The sequence below is a fragment of the Bos grunniens genome, chromosome 3, assembly GCF_055505025.1.
Source record: "Bos grunniens cultivar Pamir isolate PY7600 chromosome 3, Bosgru_T2T1.0, whole genome shotgun sequence".
In the NCBI taxonomy this organism is placed as follows: domain Eukaryota; kingdom Metazoa; phylum Chordata; class Mammalia; order Artiodactyla; family Bovidae; genus Bos; species Bos grunniens.
The window spans coordinates 104,718,845-104,739,134 of record NC_141167.1 but is presented as its reverse complement, the minus strand read 5'-3'; the positions used below and the strand labels follow the sequence as shown (position 1 = coordinate 104,739,134).

The 20,290-nt window shown below is 44.7% G+C and overlaps 1 protein-coding gene and 1 pseudogene across 1 annotated transcript; one reads left to right on the top strand and one right to left on the bottom strand.

Moving 5' to 3' along the window:
- Window positions 1–507: 507 nt before the first annotated feature.
- Window positions 508–4,451, top strand: LOC147376559 (protein S100-A7). The gene is made up of 3 exons (XM_086394527.1): window positions 508–645; window positions 2,074–2,230; window positions 4,231–4,451. Exons 2-3 carry the CDS (start codon window positions 2,090–2,092, stop codon window positions 4,393–4,395), a joined length of 306 nt encoding a protein of 101 aa, XP_086250653.1. The 5' UTR covers window positions 508–645; window positions 2,074–2,089; the 3' UTR covers window positions 4,396–4,451.
- Window positions 4,452–15,370: 10,919 nt separating this feature from the next.
- On the bottom strand, window positions 15,371–17,555 carry LOC147376558 (ephrin type-B receptor 1 pseudogene; annotated as a pseudogene).
- Window positions 17,556–20,290: the final 2,735 nt, after the last annotated feature.

The following is a 20,290-nucleotide window of genomic DNA, read 5'->3' as shown; positions in this document are numbered from 1 at the left end:
TCTGAGATTTAGTTGAAGGATTAATAGAAGGTTTTGAAATAGGCTTTTCTGGGATCATATCCGGAATCTACTGTCTACTAGCTGTATCTTAAAATCTTTATAAACCTGATTTTCCACTCGGACCTGGAGACAACAGATCTAGGTCATAGCTGGTGAGGACGAAGCAGGCAGCAATGGCAGCAGTATCTTGATGCCTGGCACAGCCTTTGCTCTTAGTAAGTGGTGGTTATTACACTCAGAACAAGTTTGTAGAAGGACTGAGTGAGTGAAAACGGAGACCTTGCTGCCTTCAGAGTCCAAAATTCCACCTTTCTTAGGTCCAGAAATCCAGTTTTCTCTACTCTAATCCCTGTCGTGTTGCCACACACTCCACTGGCCCCAGATCAAGCAGGGGACAGAGAAGCCTCTAGGGAAAGATCCTGGGAGGTGCAGTGTGTCCTGGGGTTCTGATGGGAAAGGCTGGGCACACCCTCCTGGGTGTGGCCCACCCACCTGAGTGGGGCAATGCTCCAAGAAGCAGAGAGCGAACAGAGCCGCAGGGCTCCCAGCCCCGGGAAGCTCCCGGCTAAGCCTTATAAAGGGACCAGTCTCTGTCCAGTGAGCATCTCACTCGTCCATCTCCTTGGTGACATCTCTTCTGATCAGGTAAGTCTGCTCCGGCCTATCTACCTTTTCTAGGAGGAGCCGGGAAGCAGCTCTGGGAGGGGATGCAGGAGCCTGTGGTCCAGTCCTGACTCTGCTGCCAACATGCTGAGGTTCCATCTGTGTGGCAAGATGACCAGTACTCCCTGCTCCTCCACTGGCTCCTCGGTGATGCTCTTGTGGACACGTGCCCAGTGGGAGCTGAGGACCCTCCCCCTCTTCTTGCTTTCTCTGGACTCACCTGATTATCAGGTCAAAAAACCCACCGACCCCACCCTTGATGAGAGTGGGAGCCCCAGCCAAAGTCTTAACCCCAGGCTTGGGACCCCCACTCACCATAACTCTGGTGAGACGTCCTGCCCTGACCTGGGTAAAAGACTGATCAACCAGAGCTCCCCACCTCCTCCCAGCAGGAAAATGCTCAGGGACCATCTGCACGCAGGGCTTGGCTCTGGTCTTGGCCACGTTGACAGAAGCCTTGGGTGGGTCCTCTTACTGACAGAACAGTGGGCTCTTTCTCCTACATCAGAAGGCAGTGGGGTTTGTCTTAGATGCTGACACGCGTGACTCAGGGTCATGTCCTGGCTGCTTAGGAAAGTCTGGCATGGGAGGGCTGCTCTGTCCAGTTTCTCTGACTGGGGTCCAGGGCAGCCCAGACCTCTGACTGCTGGGGGAAGAACCTGCTTAGGGAAGTCAGACGTTCTCTTTATTTTAATGAGGTCAAGCCTTGGAGATGCACATAGTGCCCAGTAACAGAAAATCGGAAGGACCCCCATCTCCCACATTCCACTCAACAGCCTGGAGCTGGGGCAGCTATTTCTGTTCACTCCCAACCCCAGGCTGATTCTGATCCCCAGTCCCTCTTTCTCTCTCAGGGGTGGTCCAGGAAGGCCCCCACCAGGGCTCAGGACAGGACTGCATTTCTGTCCACTTATTGTAGAGCTTGCTTTATGGTCCAGGTGGGTTTCTAGGGAGTCTTCCTGAAGCAGCCCAGGAGGCTCAAACCAGATCAGAGGTGACACTGTGCTGCCCCTGTGACTCTGACCCTGATGCTGAACCTGGAGGAGATGGATTTGCTGCTGTTTGGGGTGTGGGGTCATTCAAAAGCTCTGGTTGCCAGGTCCCACCTCAGGCTCAGTCCTCTTACTGGGGCTGACCCCCCCGTCTCTGCTTCCACATGCTGTGGTCCTCCCCACAGTGGAGTCTGCCAATCTCCTTCACCTACTCACACCCTGAGCTGTGGGGACCCAGCCCCAAGCTTGGTCGGGCCCTCCTGCTGCTCAGCTACTCCTTTCACCATGCAGAGAAGCAGTTTCTTGTGCTCCAAATGAGCCACGCTTTTGCTGGCTGCTCAGTCCCCATCCAGGTGTCCTAACTTGGGGACCCTCCCCTGGGGGAAGGACACAAAAGTCACTGATTCCTCTCTGGCAGCTCTTTGGAAGCCAAGATGAGCAGCTCTCAGCTTGAGCAGGCCATTACAGACTTGATCAACCTGTTTCACAAATACTCGGGATCCGATGACACCATCGAGAAGGAGGACCTGCTGCAGCTGATGAAGGATAACTTCCCCAACTTCCTCAGTGCCTGTGTGAGTGGGGTTCAGGTCCCCCATGGTGACTGGGTCCTGGCATGACTGAGGACCCTTTCCTGGGTGACTTTGGACAAGTCCCTCTCATTCTCTGATCCTCACTTTCTCATCTGCAAAAGGGCATCATAGAACTTCCTATCCTGACCTATATCAGGGCGTAAAGAGATGATGTATGTGGCAAAGTAGGAAAATGTGTGCATATAAGTAGTTGATGATAAGTTATCAAAAAGCGCTACAGCTGGAGGGCAGTGACGGGTCCCCTCTCGCCTGTCCCAGCTTCTGTATGAGACTCAAACTCTTCTGCTCAGATCTTGAGAGGCTCTAGAGGCTCCCCTCAGGGTTCTTGAGATCAGAGGGAAGGTGACAGAAATTCCATCATTGGCAGAATTTTTTTAATAGGAACAAAATTTTATTTATTTATCTAGAAATATATTTGATTTACAATGTTGTGTTAGTTCAAGCGTACAACATAGTGATTTGATATTTTTATAGATTATACTCCATCAAAGTTGTTGGAACACATTGGTAATATTTTCTATGCTGTACTTTGCATCTTTTTATCTCTCTCTTTTTTTATACCTAGTAGTTTGTACCTGTTAATCCCCTTCCCCTATCTTGCCCCTCCACCTATCCCTCTCACCTCTGGAACAACTAGGTTGCTTTCTGTATAAATGCACTCCTGACAGAATTTAACCCCTCCTTTTACAACGAATTTGCTGACCTGCTTTAACCCGACAATTAGAATATTCTGAATGAATTACAAAAAAAAAAAAAAGAAAATGAGGTTGCTGCTGCTGCTGCTAAGTCGCTTCAGTTGTGTCCAATTCTGTGCGATCCCATAGATGGCAGCCCACCAGGCTCCCCCGTCCCTGGGATTCTCCAGCCAAGAACACTGGAGTGGGTTGCCATTTCCTTCTCCAAAAAAAAGAGGTTACTAGGTAACAAAGAGGTTAGGTAAGTAAGAAAAGGAAACTCAAAGCATGTAGGATCCTGGAGGCCAAAAAGAGAAAATAGGAGAGGAGGGTTAGGTTGACGATGACAAGGATGGAGTTTATTTATTATTTATTGATTTAATTGAAGTATAGTCAATAATAGAGTTATAATATATAGTTATAATATAGTGTTAGTTTCAGGTATGCAACACAGTGATTCGGTTATATTTACATATGAGTAGTTACTCTTGCCTGGAAAATCCCATGAATGGAGGAACCTGGTAGGCTGTAGTCCATGGGGTTGCTAAGAGTCAGACACAACTGAGTGACTTCCCTTTCACTTTTCACTTTTCTGCATTGGAGAAGGAAATGGCAACCCACTCCAGTGTTCTTGCCTGGAGAATCCCAGGGATGGGGGAGCCTGGTGGGCTGCCGTCTATGGGGTTGCACAGATTTGGACACAACTGAAGTGACTTAGCAGCAGCAGCAGCAGCAGCAGCAGGGCTTATTTGGGGCTTCCCTGGTAGCTCAACTGGTAAAGAACCCACCTGTAATACAGGAGACCCTGGTTTGATTCCTGGGTCAGGAAGTTCCTCTGGAGAAGGGATAGATAACCCACTCCAGTATTCTTGCCTGGAGAATCTCCATGGACAGATGAGCCTGGTGGGCTACAGTTCATGGAGTCGTTAACAGTCAGGCAGACTGAGCACAGCACAGCGTTTATTTGAGTCCCGGAACAGAACTTAGGTAGGTTCAGCCTTCTAGGGGGTTGAGGGGGTGTTTTGGGGCTGGAGACCACCCACCAGCACACTGATCAGGGCAACTCAGGGCAGAGTCTGCTCACCATGTGAGTCTCTCATCCAAGTTCACATTTGGGGAAGGACTGTCTGTTGAACTGCAGGGAAATGTCAATATCCCTACCTCATCCCACACCTCCCCTCCTCAATGCCACACCAGACACCTTTGGGCTGTGCTGGGTCCTCATTTTTCTATCTCTGCCTCTTCCTCTTCTCCCAGCTCATTGCTCTTGTGGGGATGAATTTGCCTTGTTTTGTGTTTTTCCCACAGGAGAAAAGGGGCAGAGATTACTTGTCCAATATCTTTGAGAAACAAGACAAGAATAAAGACCGGAAGATTGACTTTTCTGAGTTCCTGTCCTTGCTGGCAGACATAGCCACAGACTATCACAACCACAGCCACGGAGCACAGCTCTGTTCTGGGGGAAATCAGTGAGCCCAGAGGCCTCTGGACAACCCAAGAAACAATAAAGTGTCTTTTCTCACCAGAAACTTGTGTTACTTCCTCCTTTTTGTTGCTGCATGTAGCTCAGAGAGAATACACAATGGTCAGTTACCTGCTTTGAAGATTCCCCAGTATATGAGCAAATTCTTCCCAGCAAATCTCCTTCCCAGTGTACAGCGGTGATGAGAGTTTTTGCAAAGAAAATTAACAAGTTTATTGTCTAAGAGGAAACATCTCCTGAGGAAATACACAGACAGGCAGATTCACAATCACTCTGTGTGGTTTCAACACATGCCCACCTCCAAACACCCTCATTCACACAATCCCAACCATCTAAATGATGCAGTTGCTTCTGAAGACACTGGAATGTGGCCAGCGCATTTCCCTGGGAGATCAGTCTCTTGCTCTGTACCCCCAGCCCTCACCGCCTGTAGGGACCCAGGGTCAGGGTGTCTCTCTGGCCAGAGCGGGCAAGAGATTCCCCACCTTCATCAATTAGGTTGTTCCTCAGCAGAGGAATTATCCTTGGATATTGACAGTTTATATCGGCTATTCCATGCACCTGTGATTAGACAGAAGAAAAGTGTGAGGCTGTTACCATCCTGTGTTCTGTGCGCTAAGTCTTCTGGCATGCAATTTTTGTCCTCAGAAAATGAAAACTCTTTAAGCCAATGGTCCCAGAAGAAAACAGAGTGTACCCCTGTTAGAAGGGCTGGACTATTTCATGTAGGATCTCTGAGTTTCAACTTGACCAACAGTTACAAAATTCTTATTCAAAGGGGAAACATTTCTGCTGAGGAAAATACCTACTGTTATATGTAGTAATCGATGCAGTCTTTTTAAATGTCCTTTTGAATCAGGTCTGTGTTAATAATAGTTTTACCCTCAATATATCCCCCGCCAAGGCATTGTATACATAAGTGATAATGCATGTTGTCAGATTTCTATAACTGTGTTCAACTGAATTAAAAATAAAGAAATGAAGGAACACTCTTATCCCAGATAAAGACAGGTGCACTTACCTTTAGGCTACCCAGAGCCTGTTCCGCAGCCAAGGCATGTGGCAGCTCCTCCACCAGGTCTCCATGGGAGCTGGAGGGGCAAAGGGTCAAGACACTGATGAGGCTGTTCAGGAATCCCTCAGCGTTTTTTTTTTCCTGATGGGAACATGGGGTGGAGTGTATGCTTAAAGGAGGTTAGTAACTATGGACTGAGCTGCCGTTGACTCATCCTCTTTGTTGGATGAAGGAGAGCAAAGGAGAGGAACAGGAAAGATATGAAACGGAGCTTCTGCATTTTAACTAATGAGAAGCTAACCAATGGGGAAAAAACAAACACTAAAATGCATGCTGGCTTTCCATGATAGGGACCCTTGACCCTCCTGCCTGTTTTGAGCTTCTGCTAAATCATCCATGTCTTCCCAGATCGCTGCCTCCCCAGGATCCACAGCTGCAGTTATTGTGCTTACTAAGTCGCCTATGAGACTTTGTTTTTGATTAAAAGCAAACTCTTTTAGGGGACTGTATTCAATCCTGCCTTTCCAAATAGATTTTATCAATCAAGTTTTATTTTTTCCCAGTCATTTTCCAAATAATGTGTGCATGTCCACTGAGTTAGTGGCTGTCCACACTCACAGAAGTCATACATTTAATCATCCAAGTAGCTCCAGAATGAGAGAAGTACCCCTTTTCCATCAGCAGCCATATTCTCCTGAAAGAAAAGTGGGGAATGAGAGAGTTAAGTCTTGGGTAGGTTGATAAGGAGTCCAGGGCCCCAGAAAAGGAGGAAGGGGTCTGGAGCCCTCAAGGGGGAGAATGGGGTCCGGGTCCCTCGAGAAGGAGAAAAGGACAAACTTTTTCCCTACATTCCTTTGTTTAGTCACATAAAACTTTTTTTTTTTTAAGCCCAGAGCTAAAGATTACATGACATATCTTGCTCAATCAGTTCAGTTGCTCAGTCGTGTCTGACTGTGATCCCATGGACTGCAGCATGCCAGGCCTCCCTGTCCATCACCAACTCCCGGAGTCCATCCAAACCCATGTCCATTGAGTCGGTGATGCCATCCAACCACCTTAATCTCTGTCTTTCCCTTCTCCTCCTGCCTTCAATCTTTTCCAGCATCAGGGTCTTTCCCAATGAGTCAGTTCCTCGCATCACGTGGCCAAAGTTTTGGAGTTTCCAGCTTCAGCGTCAGTCCTTCAAATAAATATTCAGGACTGATTTCCTTTAGATTTGACTGGTTTGATCTTGCTGTCCAAGGGATTCTCAAGAGTATTCTGAAACATCACATGGTCCACTGGAGATGGGAATGGCAAACCAGTTCAGTATTCTTGCCTTGAGAACCCCATGAACAGCATGAAAATGCAAAAAGATATGACACTGAAAGATGAACTCCCTAGCTCAGTAGGTGTCCAATATACTACTGCAGAAGAGCAGAGAAATTGCTCCAGAAAGAATGAAGAGGCTGAGCCAAAGTGAAAACAATGCCCAGCTGTGGATTTGACTGGTGATGGAAGTAAAGTGTGATGCTCTAAAGAATGATATTGCGTAGGAACCTGGAATGTTAGGTCTACGAATCAAGGTAAATTGGAAGTGGTCAAACAGGAGATGGCAAGAGTGAATGTTGACATTTTAGGAATCAGTGAACTAAAATGGACTGGAACGGGCAAATTTAACTCAGATGACCATTATATCTACTACTGTGGGCAAGAATCCATGAGAAGAAATGGAGTAGCCCTCATAGTCAACAAAAGAGTCTGAAATGCAGTACTTGGGTGCAGTCTCAAAAATGACAGAATGATCTCTGTTCGTTTCCAAGGCAAACCATTCAATATCACAGTAATCCAAGTCTATGCTCTAACCAGTAACTCTGAAGAAGCTGAAGTTGAATGTGTCTATGAAGACCTACAAGACTGTTTAGAACTAACACTCAAAAAAGTTGTCCTTTTCATCATAGGGGACTGGAATTCAAAAGTAGGAAGTCAAGAAACACCAGGCTGCTGCTGCTGCTGCTAAGTTGATTCAGCCGTGTCCGACTCATAACAGGCAAATTGGGCCTTGGAGTACAAAATGAAGCAGGGCAAAGGCTAACAGAGTTTTGCCAAGAGAACGCACTGGTCATAGCAAACACCCTCTTCCAACAACACAAGAGACAACTCTACATGTGGACCCCATCAGATAATCAGTTCTGAAATCTGATTACATTCTTTGCAGCCAAAGATGAAGAAGCTCTATACAGTTAGCAAAAACAAAACCAGGAGCTGACTGTGGCTCAGATCATGAACTCCTTATTGCCAAATTCAGACTTAAATTGAAGAAAGTATGGAAAACCACTAGACCATTCAGGTACGACATAAATCAAATCCCTTACAATTATACAGCAAAAGTGACAAATAGATTAAAGGGACTTCATCTGATAGACGGTGTGCCTGAAGAACTATGGACGGAGATCTGTAACATTGTACAGAAGGCAGTGATCAAAACCATCCCAAGGAAAACAAATGCAAAAAGGCAAAATGGTTGTTGAAGAGGCCTTACAAATAGCTGAGACAAGAAGAGAAGTGAAAGGCAAAGGAGAAAAGGAAAAATATACTCATCAAAATGCAGAGTTCCAAAGAATAGCAAGGAGAGTTAAGCAAGCCTTCCTCAGTGATCAATGCAAAGAAATAGAGGAAAACAATAGAATCAGAAAACAATAGAACAGGGTAGAAAGAATGCCCGCTTGCTAGTTTTTAGCAAGGTGTTGCGTACGTTTTCAATGAAAAGCAAGGCATTATATACTTTTCCAATGCAAAGCAAGACGGAATATACTTGATCAGTGCAAAGAAATAGGGGAAAACAATAGAATGGGAAAGACTAGAGGTCTCTTCAAGAAAATTAGAGATATCAAGGGAACATTTCATGCAAAGATGGGCACAATAAAGGACAGAAATGGTATGGACTTAACAGAAGCAGAAAATATTAAGAGGTGGCAACGATACACAGAAGAGCTATACAAAAAAGATCTTCATGACGCAGATAACCATGATGGTGTGATCATTCACCTAGAGCCAGACATCCTGGAGTGTGAAGTAAAGTGGGCCTTAGAAAGTATCACTGAACAAAACTAGTGGTGATGGAATTCCAGTTGAGCTATTTCAAATCTTGAAAGATGATGACGGGTTTGATCTTGCTGTCTAAGGGATTCTCAAGAGTCTTCAGCACTGCAGTTCAAAACCATCAATTCTTCAGCGCTCAGCTTCCTTTATGGTCCAACCCTCACATCCATACATGACTACTGGAAAAAGCATAGCTTTGACTAGACAGACCTTAGTCAGTAAAGTAACATCTCTGCTTTTTAATATGCTGTCTAGGTTTGTCATAACTTTTCTCCATTAGCCTCCTATCCTTATCTGTTAGAGGGCAGTCAGAATGAAAACCACAACCACAGTAGTCACGTATGGATGTGAGAGTTGGACTATAAAGAAAGCTGAGGGCTGAAAAATTGATGCTTTTGAACTTTGTTGTTGGAGAAGACTCTTGAGAGTCCCTTGGACTGCTGCTGCTACTGCTAAGTCGCTTCAGTCGTGTCCGACTCTGTGTGACCCCATAGACAGCAGCCCACCAGGCTCCCCCGTTCCTGGGATTCTCCAGGCAAGAACACTGGAGTGGGTTGCCATTTCCTTCTCCAATGCAGGAAAGTGAAAAGTGACAGTGAAGTCGCCCAGTCGTGTCCGACTCTTAGCAATCCCATGGACTGTAGCTCACCAGGCTCCTCCATCCATAGGATTTTCCAGGCAAGAGTACTGGAGTGGGGTGCCAATGCCTTCTCCCCTTGGACTGCAAGGAGATCCAAATAGTCAATCCTAAAGGAAATCAGTCCTGAATATTCATTAGGAGGACTGATGCTGAAGCTGAAACTCCAATACTTTGGCCACCTGATGTGAAGAACAGATTAATTGGAAAAGACCCTGATGCTGGGATAAAAGTGAAGGCAGGAGGAGAAGGGGACGGCAGAGGATGAGATGGTTGAATGGCATCACTGACTCGATGCACATGAGTCTGAGCAAGCTCTGGGAATTGGTGATGGACAGGGATACCTGGCATGCTGCAGTCCATGGGGTCACAAAGAGTCAGACATGACTGAGCGACTGAATTGAACTGAACTGAACTTCTTCCAAGAAGCAAGTGTCTTTTAATTTCATGGCTGCAGTCATCATCTACAGTGATCTTGGTGCCCAAGAAAATAAAGTCTGTTTCCATTGATTTCCCATCTATTGACCATGATGGGACTGGATGCCATGACTAATTTTTTGAATGTTGAGTTTTAAGCCAACTTTTCCACTCTCTTTCACTTTCATCAAGAGGCTCTTTAGTTCTTCTTCACTTTCTACCATAAGGGTGGTGTCATTTGTATATTCAAGGTTATTGATATTTCACCTGGCAATCTTGATTCCAGCTGTGGTTCATTCAGCCCAGCATTTCGCATGATGTACTCGGCCTATAAGTTAAATCAGCTGGGTGACAATATACAGCCTTGATGTACTCCTTTCCCAGTTTGGAACCAGTCTGTTGTTCCATGTCTGGTTCTAACTGTTGCTTCTTGACCTGCATACAGGTTTCTCAGAAGGCAGGTAAGGTGGTCTGGAATTCCCATCTCTCTAAGAATTTTCCCATTTGTTGTGATCCACTCAGTCAAAGGCTTTATCATAGTCAATGAAGCAGAAGTAGTCATTTTTCTGGAATTCTCTTGATTTTTCTATGATCCAACAAATGTTGGCAACTTGCTTTCTGGTTCCTCTGCCTTTTCCAAATCCAGTTTGAGCATCTGGAAGTTCTCGGTTCACATACTGTTGAAGCCTGGCTTGGAGAATTTTGAGCATTACTTTACTAGCATGTGAGATATGTGCAATTGTGAGGTATTTTGAGCATTCTTTGGCATTGTCTTTCTTTCGGATTGGAATGAAAACTGACCTTTTCCAGTCTGGTGGCCACTGCTGACTTTTCCAAATTTGCTGGCATATTGAGTGCAGCACTTTCACAGCATCATCTTTCAGGATTTGAAATAGCTCAACTGGAATTCCATCACCTCCACTAGCTTTGTTTGTAGTGATGCTTCCTAAGGCCTACTTGACTTTGCACTCTAGGATGTCTGGCTCTAGGTGAATGATCACACCATTGTGGTCATCTGGGTCATGAAGATCTTTTTTATATAGTCTTCTGTGTATTCTTGCCAGCTCTTATTAATATTTTCTGCTTCTGTTAGGTCCATACCATTTCTTTCTTTATTGTGTCCATCTTTGCATGAACTCTTCCTTTAGTACGTCTAATTTTCTTGAGGAGATCTGTAGTCTTTCCAGTTCTATTGTTTTCCCCTATTTCTTTGCACTGATCAAGTATATTCTGCCTTGCTTTGCATTGGAAAAGTATATAATGCATTGCTTTGCATTGAAAACGTATGTAACACCTTGCTAAAAACTAGCAAGTGGGCATTCTTTCTACCCCGTTCTGATGTCTATGTCAGAAGCTTTCTCTGTCTCTTTTATAGTTTAGTAAAACTCCATTACACAGAAAGCTCCTAGTGATCAAGCCTGGTCTCTGACCCTGGAACAAAATCCTCTCCTCCAGAGGTCACGAATCTCTGCACAGCACATGTCTCGCAGCCGTAACCTACAGTCTCCAGGTTGCATCCTGACCCTAAATCTCCTCTTTGCTTTCCCATAGCCACTTCACATGGCCACCACCCTCAGACACCAGAAAACTGGATGGCAGATAATGAAGATTCAGAGAACGAGAGCAAGAACATGCAGGTCATTTATTTCCTCTTCCATATTTAAAAAAATTTTTTTGTTTTTCTGGTTCATAGACTCTTTCTTATAAACCTTTCCCATCTCCTCTTTCCATCCTTTTATGATTATCCTTCCAGAGGACCTGTTCTCTTATAGGCACTTCGGATCCTGGGAGCTTATATAAAATCTATGAAATCTGTCTGCAGCCCTCTTCCCCCACTTTCTTAGCATTGCCTTGGCTCCTGACCTCAGGTCTGCACCATTGAACCTGGCTTTGTCACCATGAGTGACTTGAGCAGGAGTTGAGGCTGAAGTCAGTAGGTCTGGACCCATGCAGCTGAAGGGCCCCCATGAAGTTTGCACTGCCCTGGTCTATGCTATATGGATGCTTTCCTGCCCTGGGAGGCCTTGGACCTGCCTGCCTGACCTTTTCCTTCCAGATGTCAAAACATTCTCTGCTCATGTCCTTGAGGAAAGTTTTTGAGGATGTCAATAGTGATGATAAAGAAAAGGATCGGAAAGAGCAAGTGTGAACGTGCAGCCTGGGATGAAAAGATGAGGCAGACGAGGGCATGTGTGTCCATCACGTCCCCAACTCTCTTGCTGGTGTTTCGGAAACATTGGCAAAAACACTGGGGGCAGCTGTTGAATGTGACCACAAAAGTGGGAGACAAGAGGGTGGTAATAATCTATACAGATTTGAGGATGCCCTGAGCACATCTCCCCAGAGCACAGGTCCCCATCCACAGATGCCCCTGAGATTGTTGGGCTGGGTCCTCTGGCAGCTCTATGTTAGTAGGGAGGCTGAGGGGCACTGTGGGGTCACTGTGTGTATGAGTCCAGGAGCTGCTGTTCCAGCATGTTCTCTTTGAAGATCCTCACTGGCGGGTTCCTCATCTCCTTCTGCAGGACCCAGCTCTGCCCTCCCAACCCCCTGAAGGCATCAGGAAGCATCCCTAGTTCAAAATCAGCTGTAGTGAGAAGTTGGGGTGGACCCACCCTCCCTAGTCCCAGGCTCCTGGGAATAGAGTGGAGGAGACACAGGTGCCCAGAGCTCATTCAGGTAGGCAGTCACCTTGCAGCTCTGCATCCCTGTGGGTGCTCCTTGGTCCTGACGGTCCCAGCTAGCCTGAGAAGGAACCGAGCCTGGGGTCCCTCAGCCTCTGGAGCCCTGGGGGTCCTGGGTCACCTCGGGGCACCATTTCTCAACTGGAGTTGGAGGTTCCATAGATTCTTCTGTGTGTGTGTCCAACTCCAACTAAAGAAACAGCAGAAAGCAGCTCAGTGCAGTGTGTACTTGGGATGCATGACAGAATTCAAGCTACCCACGTTCCTTTTATTTTTATTCCAATTCTTTCTGTTTTTTCTTTGTAAACCCAGACATGCTTCTGCTTATTTTTTTTTTCGTGCACCCCTATATCCAGAGCAGCACTATTTACTAGAGCCAAGATAGAGAATCAACCAACAAGGCCAAAGACTGAAAAATGAAGATGAAGTGAGACAGCCAGATGCTGGAATACTCCTCACTCATAAAACAGAATTGTAAGGAGAGTGCAGAGAAAAAGAGAATGAGCCAGGCAGTCAGGCAAGAAAAGGGAAATTAATTAGAGGGAAACAAGAGGGTGACTGGCCCTTGAGGAGAACCAGTGTCCTCCCTTTCTGACGGGGTCTTTCTTATACCCCACCAATGAAACGTTCTCTGAACGGATGGTTAATTTTTAGCCTATAGTTGAGTCCTGTGGTCATGTAGCCTGAGGTCTGGAATCTGGTGGTCTTTTAGCTTTCAGAAGGTAGTCACCAGTGAGAAAACAGAATGTCGTTTGGGCAATTTTTGGTCAGTCTCAAGGGTCACTGTGATTTTATTCTTTGTTGGGAGGTCAACATAACGAGCCATCTTAACAGTGAGCCCCCATGTGGGGTCTATGAATCCTTTACCCTCACAGACAAGAAATGTGAATCTGTATTAGATAATCCACAAGGAATATTCTTTTCTCTCCTTCCATCCTTACTTCCTTGCACAGATACACAGAAATCTGTAACTCTAGGAGGTAATCCACAGTAATTATCTCCTAAGTTTTTTCTATGTATACACAGAAAAGTATAACTGAGATAGATAATTCAGAAGGACCTGATGTTCAGCATTCTTCTCACTCTTCTATGGCAAAAAAAAAAATAAAAAATAAAAATAAAAAGAGAGAGAGCGATATCCCACCCCATAAATACGTATGCCTGAGTCAGGAGGCTGTATCTGCTTATTTTAATTAGATAAAATTAGCAAGGAGATTAAGGTAAAAGAAGAAATGAAAAATATTTAAATGTTCAGTAGAATTTAAAAAAATTAATCGAACAATGAGGTACAAGAAGGAATACAACACAGACACATCTGAAACGTTCCTTGGATTTCATATGAGTTAAACCAGTCTCCATGGCAAATAGATGGGGAAACAGTGGAAACAGTGTCAGGCTTTATTTTTCTGGGCTCCAAAATCACTGCAGATGGTGATTGCAGCCATGAAATTAAAAGACGCTTACTCCTTGGAAGGAAAGTTATGACCAACCTAGATAGCATATTAAAAAGCAGAGACATTACTTTGCCAACAAAGGTCCATCTAGTCAAGGCTATGGTTTTTCCAGTGGTTATGTATGGATGTGAGAGTTGGACTATAAAGAAAGCTGAGCGCAGAAGAATTGATGCTTTTGAACTGTGGTGTTGGAGAAGACTCTTGAGAGTTCCTTGGACTGCAAGGAGATCCAACCAGTCCATCCTAAAGGAGATCAGCCCTGAGTGTTCATTGGAAGGATTGATGTTGAAGCTGAAACTCCAATACTCTGGCCACCTGATGCGAAGAGCTGACTCATTTGAAAAGACCCTGATGCTGGGAAAGATTGAGAGCAGGAGGAGAAGGGGACGACAGAGGATGAGATGGTTGGATGGCATCACCGACTCAATGGACATGGGTTTGGCTGGACGCTGCGAGTTGGTGATGGACAGGGAGGCCTGGCGTGCTGCGGTTCATGGGGTCGCAGACAGTTGCACACGACTGAGCGACTGAACTAAAATGAAACCAGTCTCCAGACTAGGGGAAGAAGAACTCTCTTCCTCACCATCTTTAATTGTAGATTCGGGGGATGTGGAAGAACATTCTCCAGAAACAACTTCCTTCTCCTTCTCTTCAGATGTCACCAAGAATAAAGAATCAGTAAGTATCATTCCAAATGGCCCACAGTACATCCAATTCAAACCACTCACCTGTTTCCTGTCCAAATTTATTTGCAAGCTCTCCGGAGATTTTTCCCCTTTTCATTTTATTTTTCTCCCTACTCTCTCTCCCCATTGAGCCAACAGGCCAATGAGGCCAATCAGAAAACCACACCAACAACACGCTCCAGCCCCTGTGGATTTTCCAGGGGCAAAGACTTCCCAGGTTTTTCTTGTTTGCATCTGTTACGAACAAGTGGTTACTTGATAACACAGACATACATAGGTGTGCTCTTGCATTCCCCACGGCCCCCAATTTTTGGTTTCTTTTTCCTTTTTGCAGAAAATGCAAACAAAAGAAAAACAAGGTTTTCTACTGAAGGTACATCTCTTCTTCAATATGAAGACATTAATTGAAATGATTGGATCCCCCATGCAGTGGTCAGCAAGGTCTTTTGGCAACTGACAGAACATCTTGAGTCTCAGGACATGGGGTTTGTTTGAAGAAACTTCCCTACACGAGTCATGAGCAAAGGGAGATAGATGTGTGGGGAGGGAGAGGGCTCGTGGGGAGGAGGACGAAAGGAGAAAAGAAAAGAACGTCATTGGTGAGGAAGAAAATGAGAAACTGCTTCTGTTTCTCCCCCCAACCTCCTTCCCTATTTTCTTGCCGAAGGATGACTCCAGCCCACCTGGGGTGTGAGCTGAGTTCACTCTTGGGGTCTTCGATGCATACTGTTTTGTGTTCACTTCCACTGAACATCACCTTTGTGTATTTTTATCATTACATATTTGGTTCCCAAGGCATCTTAATTGTGTATCAGTCACTGAGAAATGAAGGTTGCCTATTAGGAATAGGTCCAGCTTATTCTTTGTTATGACAATGCATTTCTTAGGTGAGAAGTCAGTCTCTCCAGAATATTCCACAGTGGTCAACTTCTGGTTCCCCCTTGAGCCCGGTCCTTTTCCCTCCTCTCCTCCCCACAGAAAACAAGAGTTGTCATGTCATTGCCATTGGTGACTGACTCATCTGGACCCTCATAGATAGAATGCTGTTCAGAACCATCTTCTGATGACCTGCCGAGGTGACCCTTTTTCTCAGGAGGTCTTCTGATGTCATCTGGGTGACCAGCTGGAGGGATGTGAAGCTGGCAGTGAGGAAGCTGTCCCTGTACTGGACCATCTTGATGGCACTGAGCCAGTCATCCACGGTGGTGAAGGCCGTGAAGTCTGGGATGGAGCAGTGGAGCAGGGGCTGGGAAGGCACGGTGGTGATAGTAGCCACAGTCTTGAGGATGGCCAGGTTCCGGATCATCTTGTCCAGGGTATTGACAATCTCTGCAAAGCAGGGCTGGCTGTTACAGTCCTTCTGCCAATAGTCCAGCATGAGCTGGTATAGAGCAGCCGGGCAGTCCATGGGCGGGGGCAGCCCGTAGTCCTGCTCAATGGCATTGATGATATCTTGGTTGGACCTGTCCCAGAGACCCAGAAGGGTCTCTTTCCAAACGACATGACTTCCCACATGACAATCCCATAGCGCCAGAGGACTGGCAGATGTGAACTTCCAGTAGGTGATGGCCTCCAGAGCCATCCATTTCACAGGGATGTTGCCTCACAAGGACCTGGTGTGGGTGGGATCTGAGGCGTCATCCTGGAGGTAGTGGGAAAGGCCAAAGTTGGACACCTTGCACACCAAGTGACTGTTGATCAGAATGTTCCTTGCAGCCAGGTCCGGATGCATGTAGTTCATCTCCACCAGGTACTTCATACCCACGGCGATGCATCCCTACCAGCTGGATCACCATGAACTGTCTGTAATTTGCCTGAGGAAAGAATCCAAAGCACCAATCTCTGTGAACTCTGTGATGATCAAGACTGGCCGGCTCTTGGTGACCACATCCTTCAGATGAATGATGTTGGGATGGTCAAACTGCCCCATGATGCTCGCCTCGCTCAGGAAGTCCTGTCACTGCTTATCTGAGTACCCAGCCTTCAGCATCTTGATGGCCACATAGATTTCCCTCTTGCCCGGAAGTTTCCAACGCCCCTTGTGCACCTCTACAAACTCTCCTGCTCTGATGACCTCTTCGCAGTACACAGCTTCTTTGCTGTAAGCACATTTCCTGCTGCAGGCAATGGACATGGCCAACATGAACACCACCCCAGCTGCCATCGAATACCATGCCAGGCCGCAGGTCATTGATCCGTACAGTGTTGGTCTGGCTCCTGGCCATGGAGTAGTTGAACTTACTGTGTTCCTTCTCACAGTACCGGATCTCATATTCCAAGATGATGCCATTGGGCTGCTCGAGCTGTGGCCATGACAACATGATGCTCCTCATGGTGGCACTGACCTGTGCATGAGGGAAACAGTGGAAGGGATGAAGCCTTAGACTTCTGTCTCCATCGTCTTCTCAGTCTGCGCCTTGTTCTCCTGTGGGTAACTTCAAGGTCCACCTGAACATCATACACTCACCCCCCAAACCCACAATTCTTCTATTTTTTATTCCAATTCTGTCATTAATAACATATAACTTGTTTTATTACAGTTTAAAAAACAGTCTTCTGTAAACTTTAATGTTGCAATACACTAAACATATACAATATATATTTTTATTAAAATAGCAATTAATACTTTAAAACCACAAACGTCAGGAGAGTTTGGCTGGGGGTTAGAAAGGATTATTACGGGAATTAGAGACTACTGGTGTCTGTCCATTTCTGATATGCAGATCTCAAGAGCAGTTGTATTGAGTGTAGGATGGGTGGGCAGGTTCCCCCACTCCTGTGGCATCTGACTTCCTGCTCCTCCCAGGGCCCCAGGGGAGGGGGGACTTGGCCTTTTAGTCCAAGATCCCAGAGCCCCCCATTTCTCTGTCTGAGTCTCACTGTCCAGGGGACCTGTCAGTTGAAGGCTGCTGGCCAGATACCCAGGTGGAATTACTCCTGTGGGACCTTTCTAGACACTCCCTGCTGCTGCTGCTGCTGCTAAGTCGCTTCAGTCATGTCTGACTCTGTGCGACCCCATAGACGGCAGCCCACTAGGCTCCTCTGTCCCTGGGATTCTCCAGGCAAGAATACTGGAGAGACACTCCCTACTAACAGACAACTCCCTCAGCAAAGAGCAGCAAACAGACCCAGTGTCTTGTGGACTGACCCCCGGGGACATCAGGACCCAAGGTCATGTCCAGATCCTGAGGCTGTGCTTGCGTCGTGCACACCCTGTCCAGAAAACCCCCTTCTGTCTGACTCTGCACCTCCCTAAGGACTCCATCACCTGTGTTTGTGTTGCAGGTCTGGTCTCAATCCTGGACTCCAGGCTGGGCCTCTGAGAGGATGGAGCCTACAGGCCATCAGGAGCCTTATCTGGACAAACATTGAGAGAGGGCTCACTGCTCATCTCCTGAGGCCCGTATTTAGTATAAGCTCAGTTGTTTGGTCGTATAGATTTAGTTTTAGTATTATCTACAGTTTTTTTTTCTATTATGTGTATTTATATTCGATATGTTCAGTTATGTATGTTTGTTCTATAGTTAAAGTTTTTTATATTAAAATTTATTTATCCATCTAGTTGCCTTTAAATTGATTTTCTGTAAAATCAAACACACATAAGACAGCACTCTGAAAGGAGGTAGAACTCAGTGGATAATTATAAGGCAGTCACCCTAGCATCCGCTCCCTCTCTCATGTAATGCTCATTCATCTCGTTTGAGTAAGGAACTGTAAATTTAGTATCCATCATCTATCCTTGTGTCTGTCTTTCAAAGGATTCTGTTTTCTGAAGTCTGTTTTTCCCATTAGTCAAGGCAATGTTATTACCTTAGGTCTTTCATGATGACTTGGATGTGTGGACTTTTGATACCCAATCATTTTGTCTGGAAAGGAATTCACGCATCATGGTGTCTCTCCTTGAGTATCTTAACTGTGTTGCCCTGTTTACTTCTGACACAGGGTATTTCTCTCCATAAAGGTTGATAAAATTCTAATTTTTGTTTCCTTATATGTCACTTGTTCTTTTATTCTAGATATCCAGAGGCCTTTTGTTTTTCTTTAAAGCCCAATAATATTTCCAGAACATCATTGGCTATAGTCATTGCAAGTTAATTCTCATAGTTCTGTTTAATAAACAGTTTCAAACTTTTTTTTTACTTTCAGAACAATTTGTATGATAATGTTTAGTATTTGCTTTCCATCTTGGCTTTGATTTTTTCCCCATTTATTCCAATCATTCATATATCAGATCTATCTTCCACTTTTGACACATTCATCAAATAGCTTTCAATTTTTTTGCTACATTTATTTTCCAGAAATTTTTATTCAATAGGGTTTAAGAATTTCCTTCATACCCTCTACATTCTTATAATACATTTTTATTATATTTCTCTTAATTTGAAATTTATCTACAATGATATTTTCAATGTTTTATTAATCTTTGGAGCAATGTGCATTCATTTTTGAGTTGTTTAATCCTGATCTACGATATACTTTCCTATTTTGAATCTTTTCTTCAAAATTTCAATCTTTATTATTAAACATGTCATTATTCATGAAAAGAGAATCATTGCACCCATGGAGAATTTGCTAGAGATTTGTGTAGGGCTTGCTTATTTCTTAGTTCTTTGTACTTTTTAAAAATTGAAGTGTAATTCGCTTACAACAATGATAGTTCCAGGCGCCCATCATAATGATTTAATATTTCTGTAGATTACAAATGATCCCCACAATAATTCTAGTTACATCTGCAAGCAAACTTATATTGTTGACTATAGTCTCCATGCTGTATATTTCAACTCCTTACTCATTTATTTGTAACTGAAAGCTTGTAAGTCTCAATTTCCCTTTCCAATTTCTTTTATTATCTCTCCTCTCTGGCAATCACATTTGTTCTCTGTATCTATGACTCTTTTTCTGTTTTCTCATGTGTACTGTGAATTTTGTTTTAGTGATTCCACATACAAGTGAAACTGTACTATATTTGTCCTTCTCACTCTTATTTCACTTAGTGTAATACACTCTATGTTCTTTCATGTCACAAATGGCAAGATTTCATTCCATTTTTATGGCTGAGTAGCATTCCATTGTGGAGAAGGCGATGGCACCCCACTCCAGTACTCTTGCCTGGAAAATCCCATGGGCGGAGGAACCTGGTGGGCTGCAGTCCATGAGGTCGCTGGGAGTCGGACACGACTGAGCGACTTCACTTTCAGTTTTCACTTTCGTGCATTGGAGAAGGAAATGGCAATCTATTCCAGTGTTCTTGCCTGGAGAATCCCAGGGACGGGGTAGACTGGTAGGCTGCCGTCTATGGGGTCACACAGAGTCGGACACGACTGAAGCGACTTAGCAGCATCAGCATTCCATTGAATGTATGTACTACATCTTCTTTATCCATTTATCTGCTGGTGGACATTTAGGGCTCTTGTATATCTTGGCTTGGCTTTTTAAATAATGTTGCAGGGAACATAGAGGTATCTATGTCTTTTGAAATTACTGTTCTTATTTTCTGAAGAAAAATACCTAGAATTGGAATAGCTGGATACTAGGGCATTTCTAATTTTCACTTTTTTGAGGAAATCCCATACTTAAGATAGCTCATAATAATGCATCTTTGTACACTTTGACTCATGCTGTACATACAACAAAAATTCCTGTTTTCTTTACTATATATTGGTTCTTAAAGGCAGAGAAATTCTTAGAACACATCTTTTTTCCCCCTGATCCTTATACATAATTTTCAGTAATTAGAATTATGTTTGTCTTTTTCCTCATGTTTTGAAGATGCTTCACAATTCCTATAAATAAAGTTGGTATTTTCTATAATCATGAATTATTGAGGGCCACTGAATGGGATACATAAAGAACTGGAAAAGAAAATTTAATAAAAATAATTTTGATTACAAAGCACATTTGTTCCTATGTT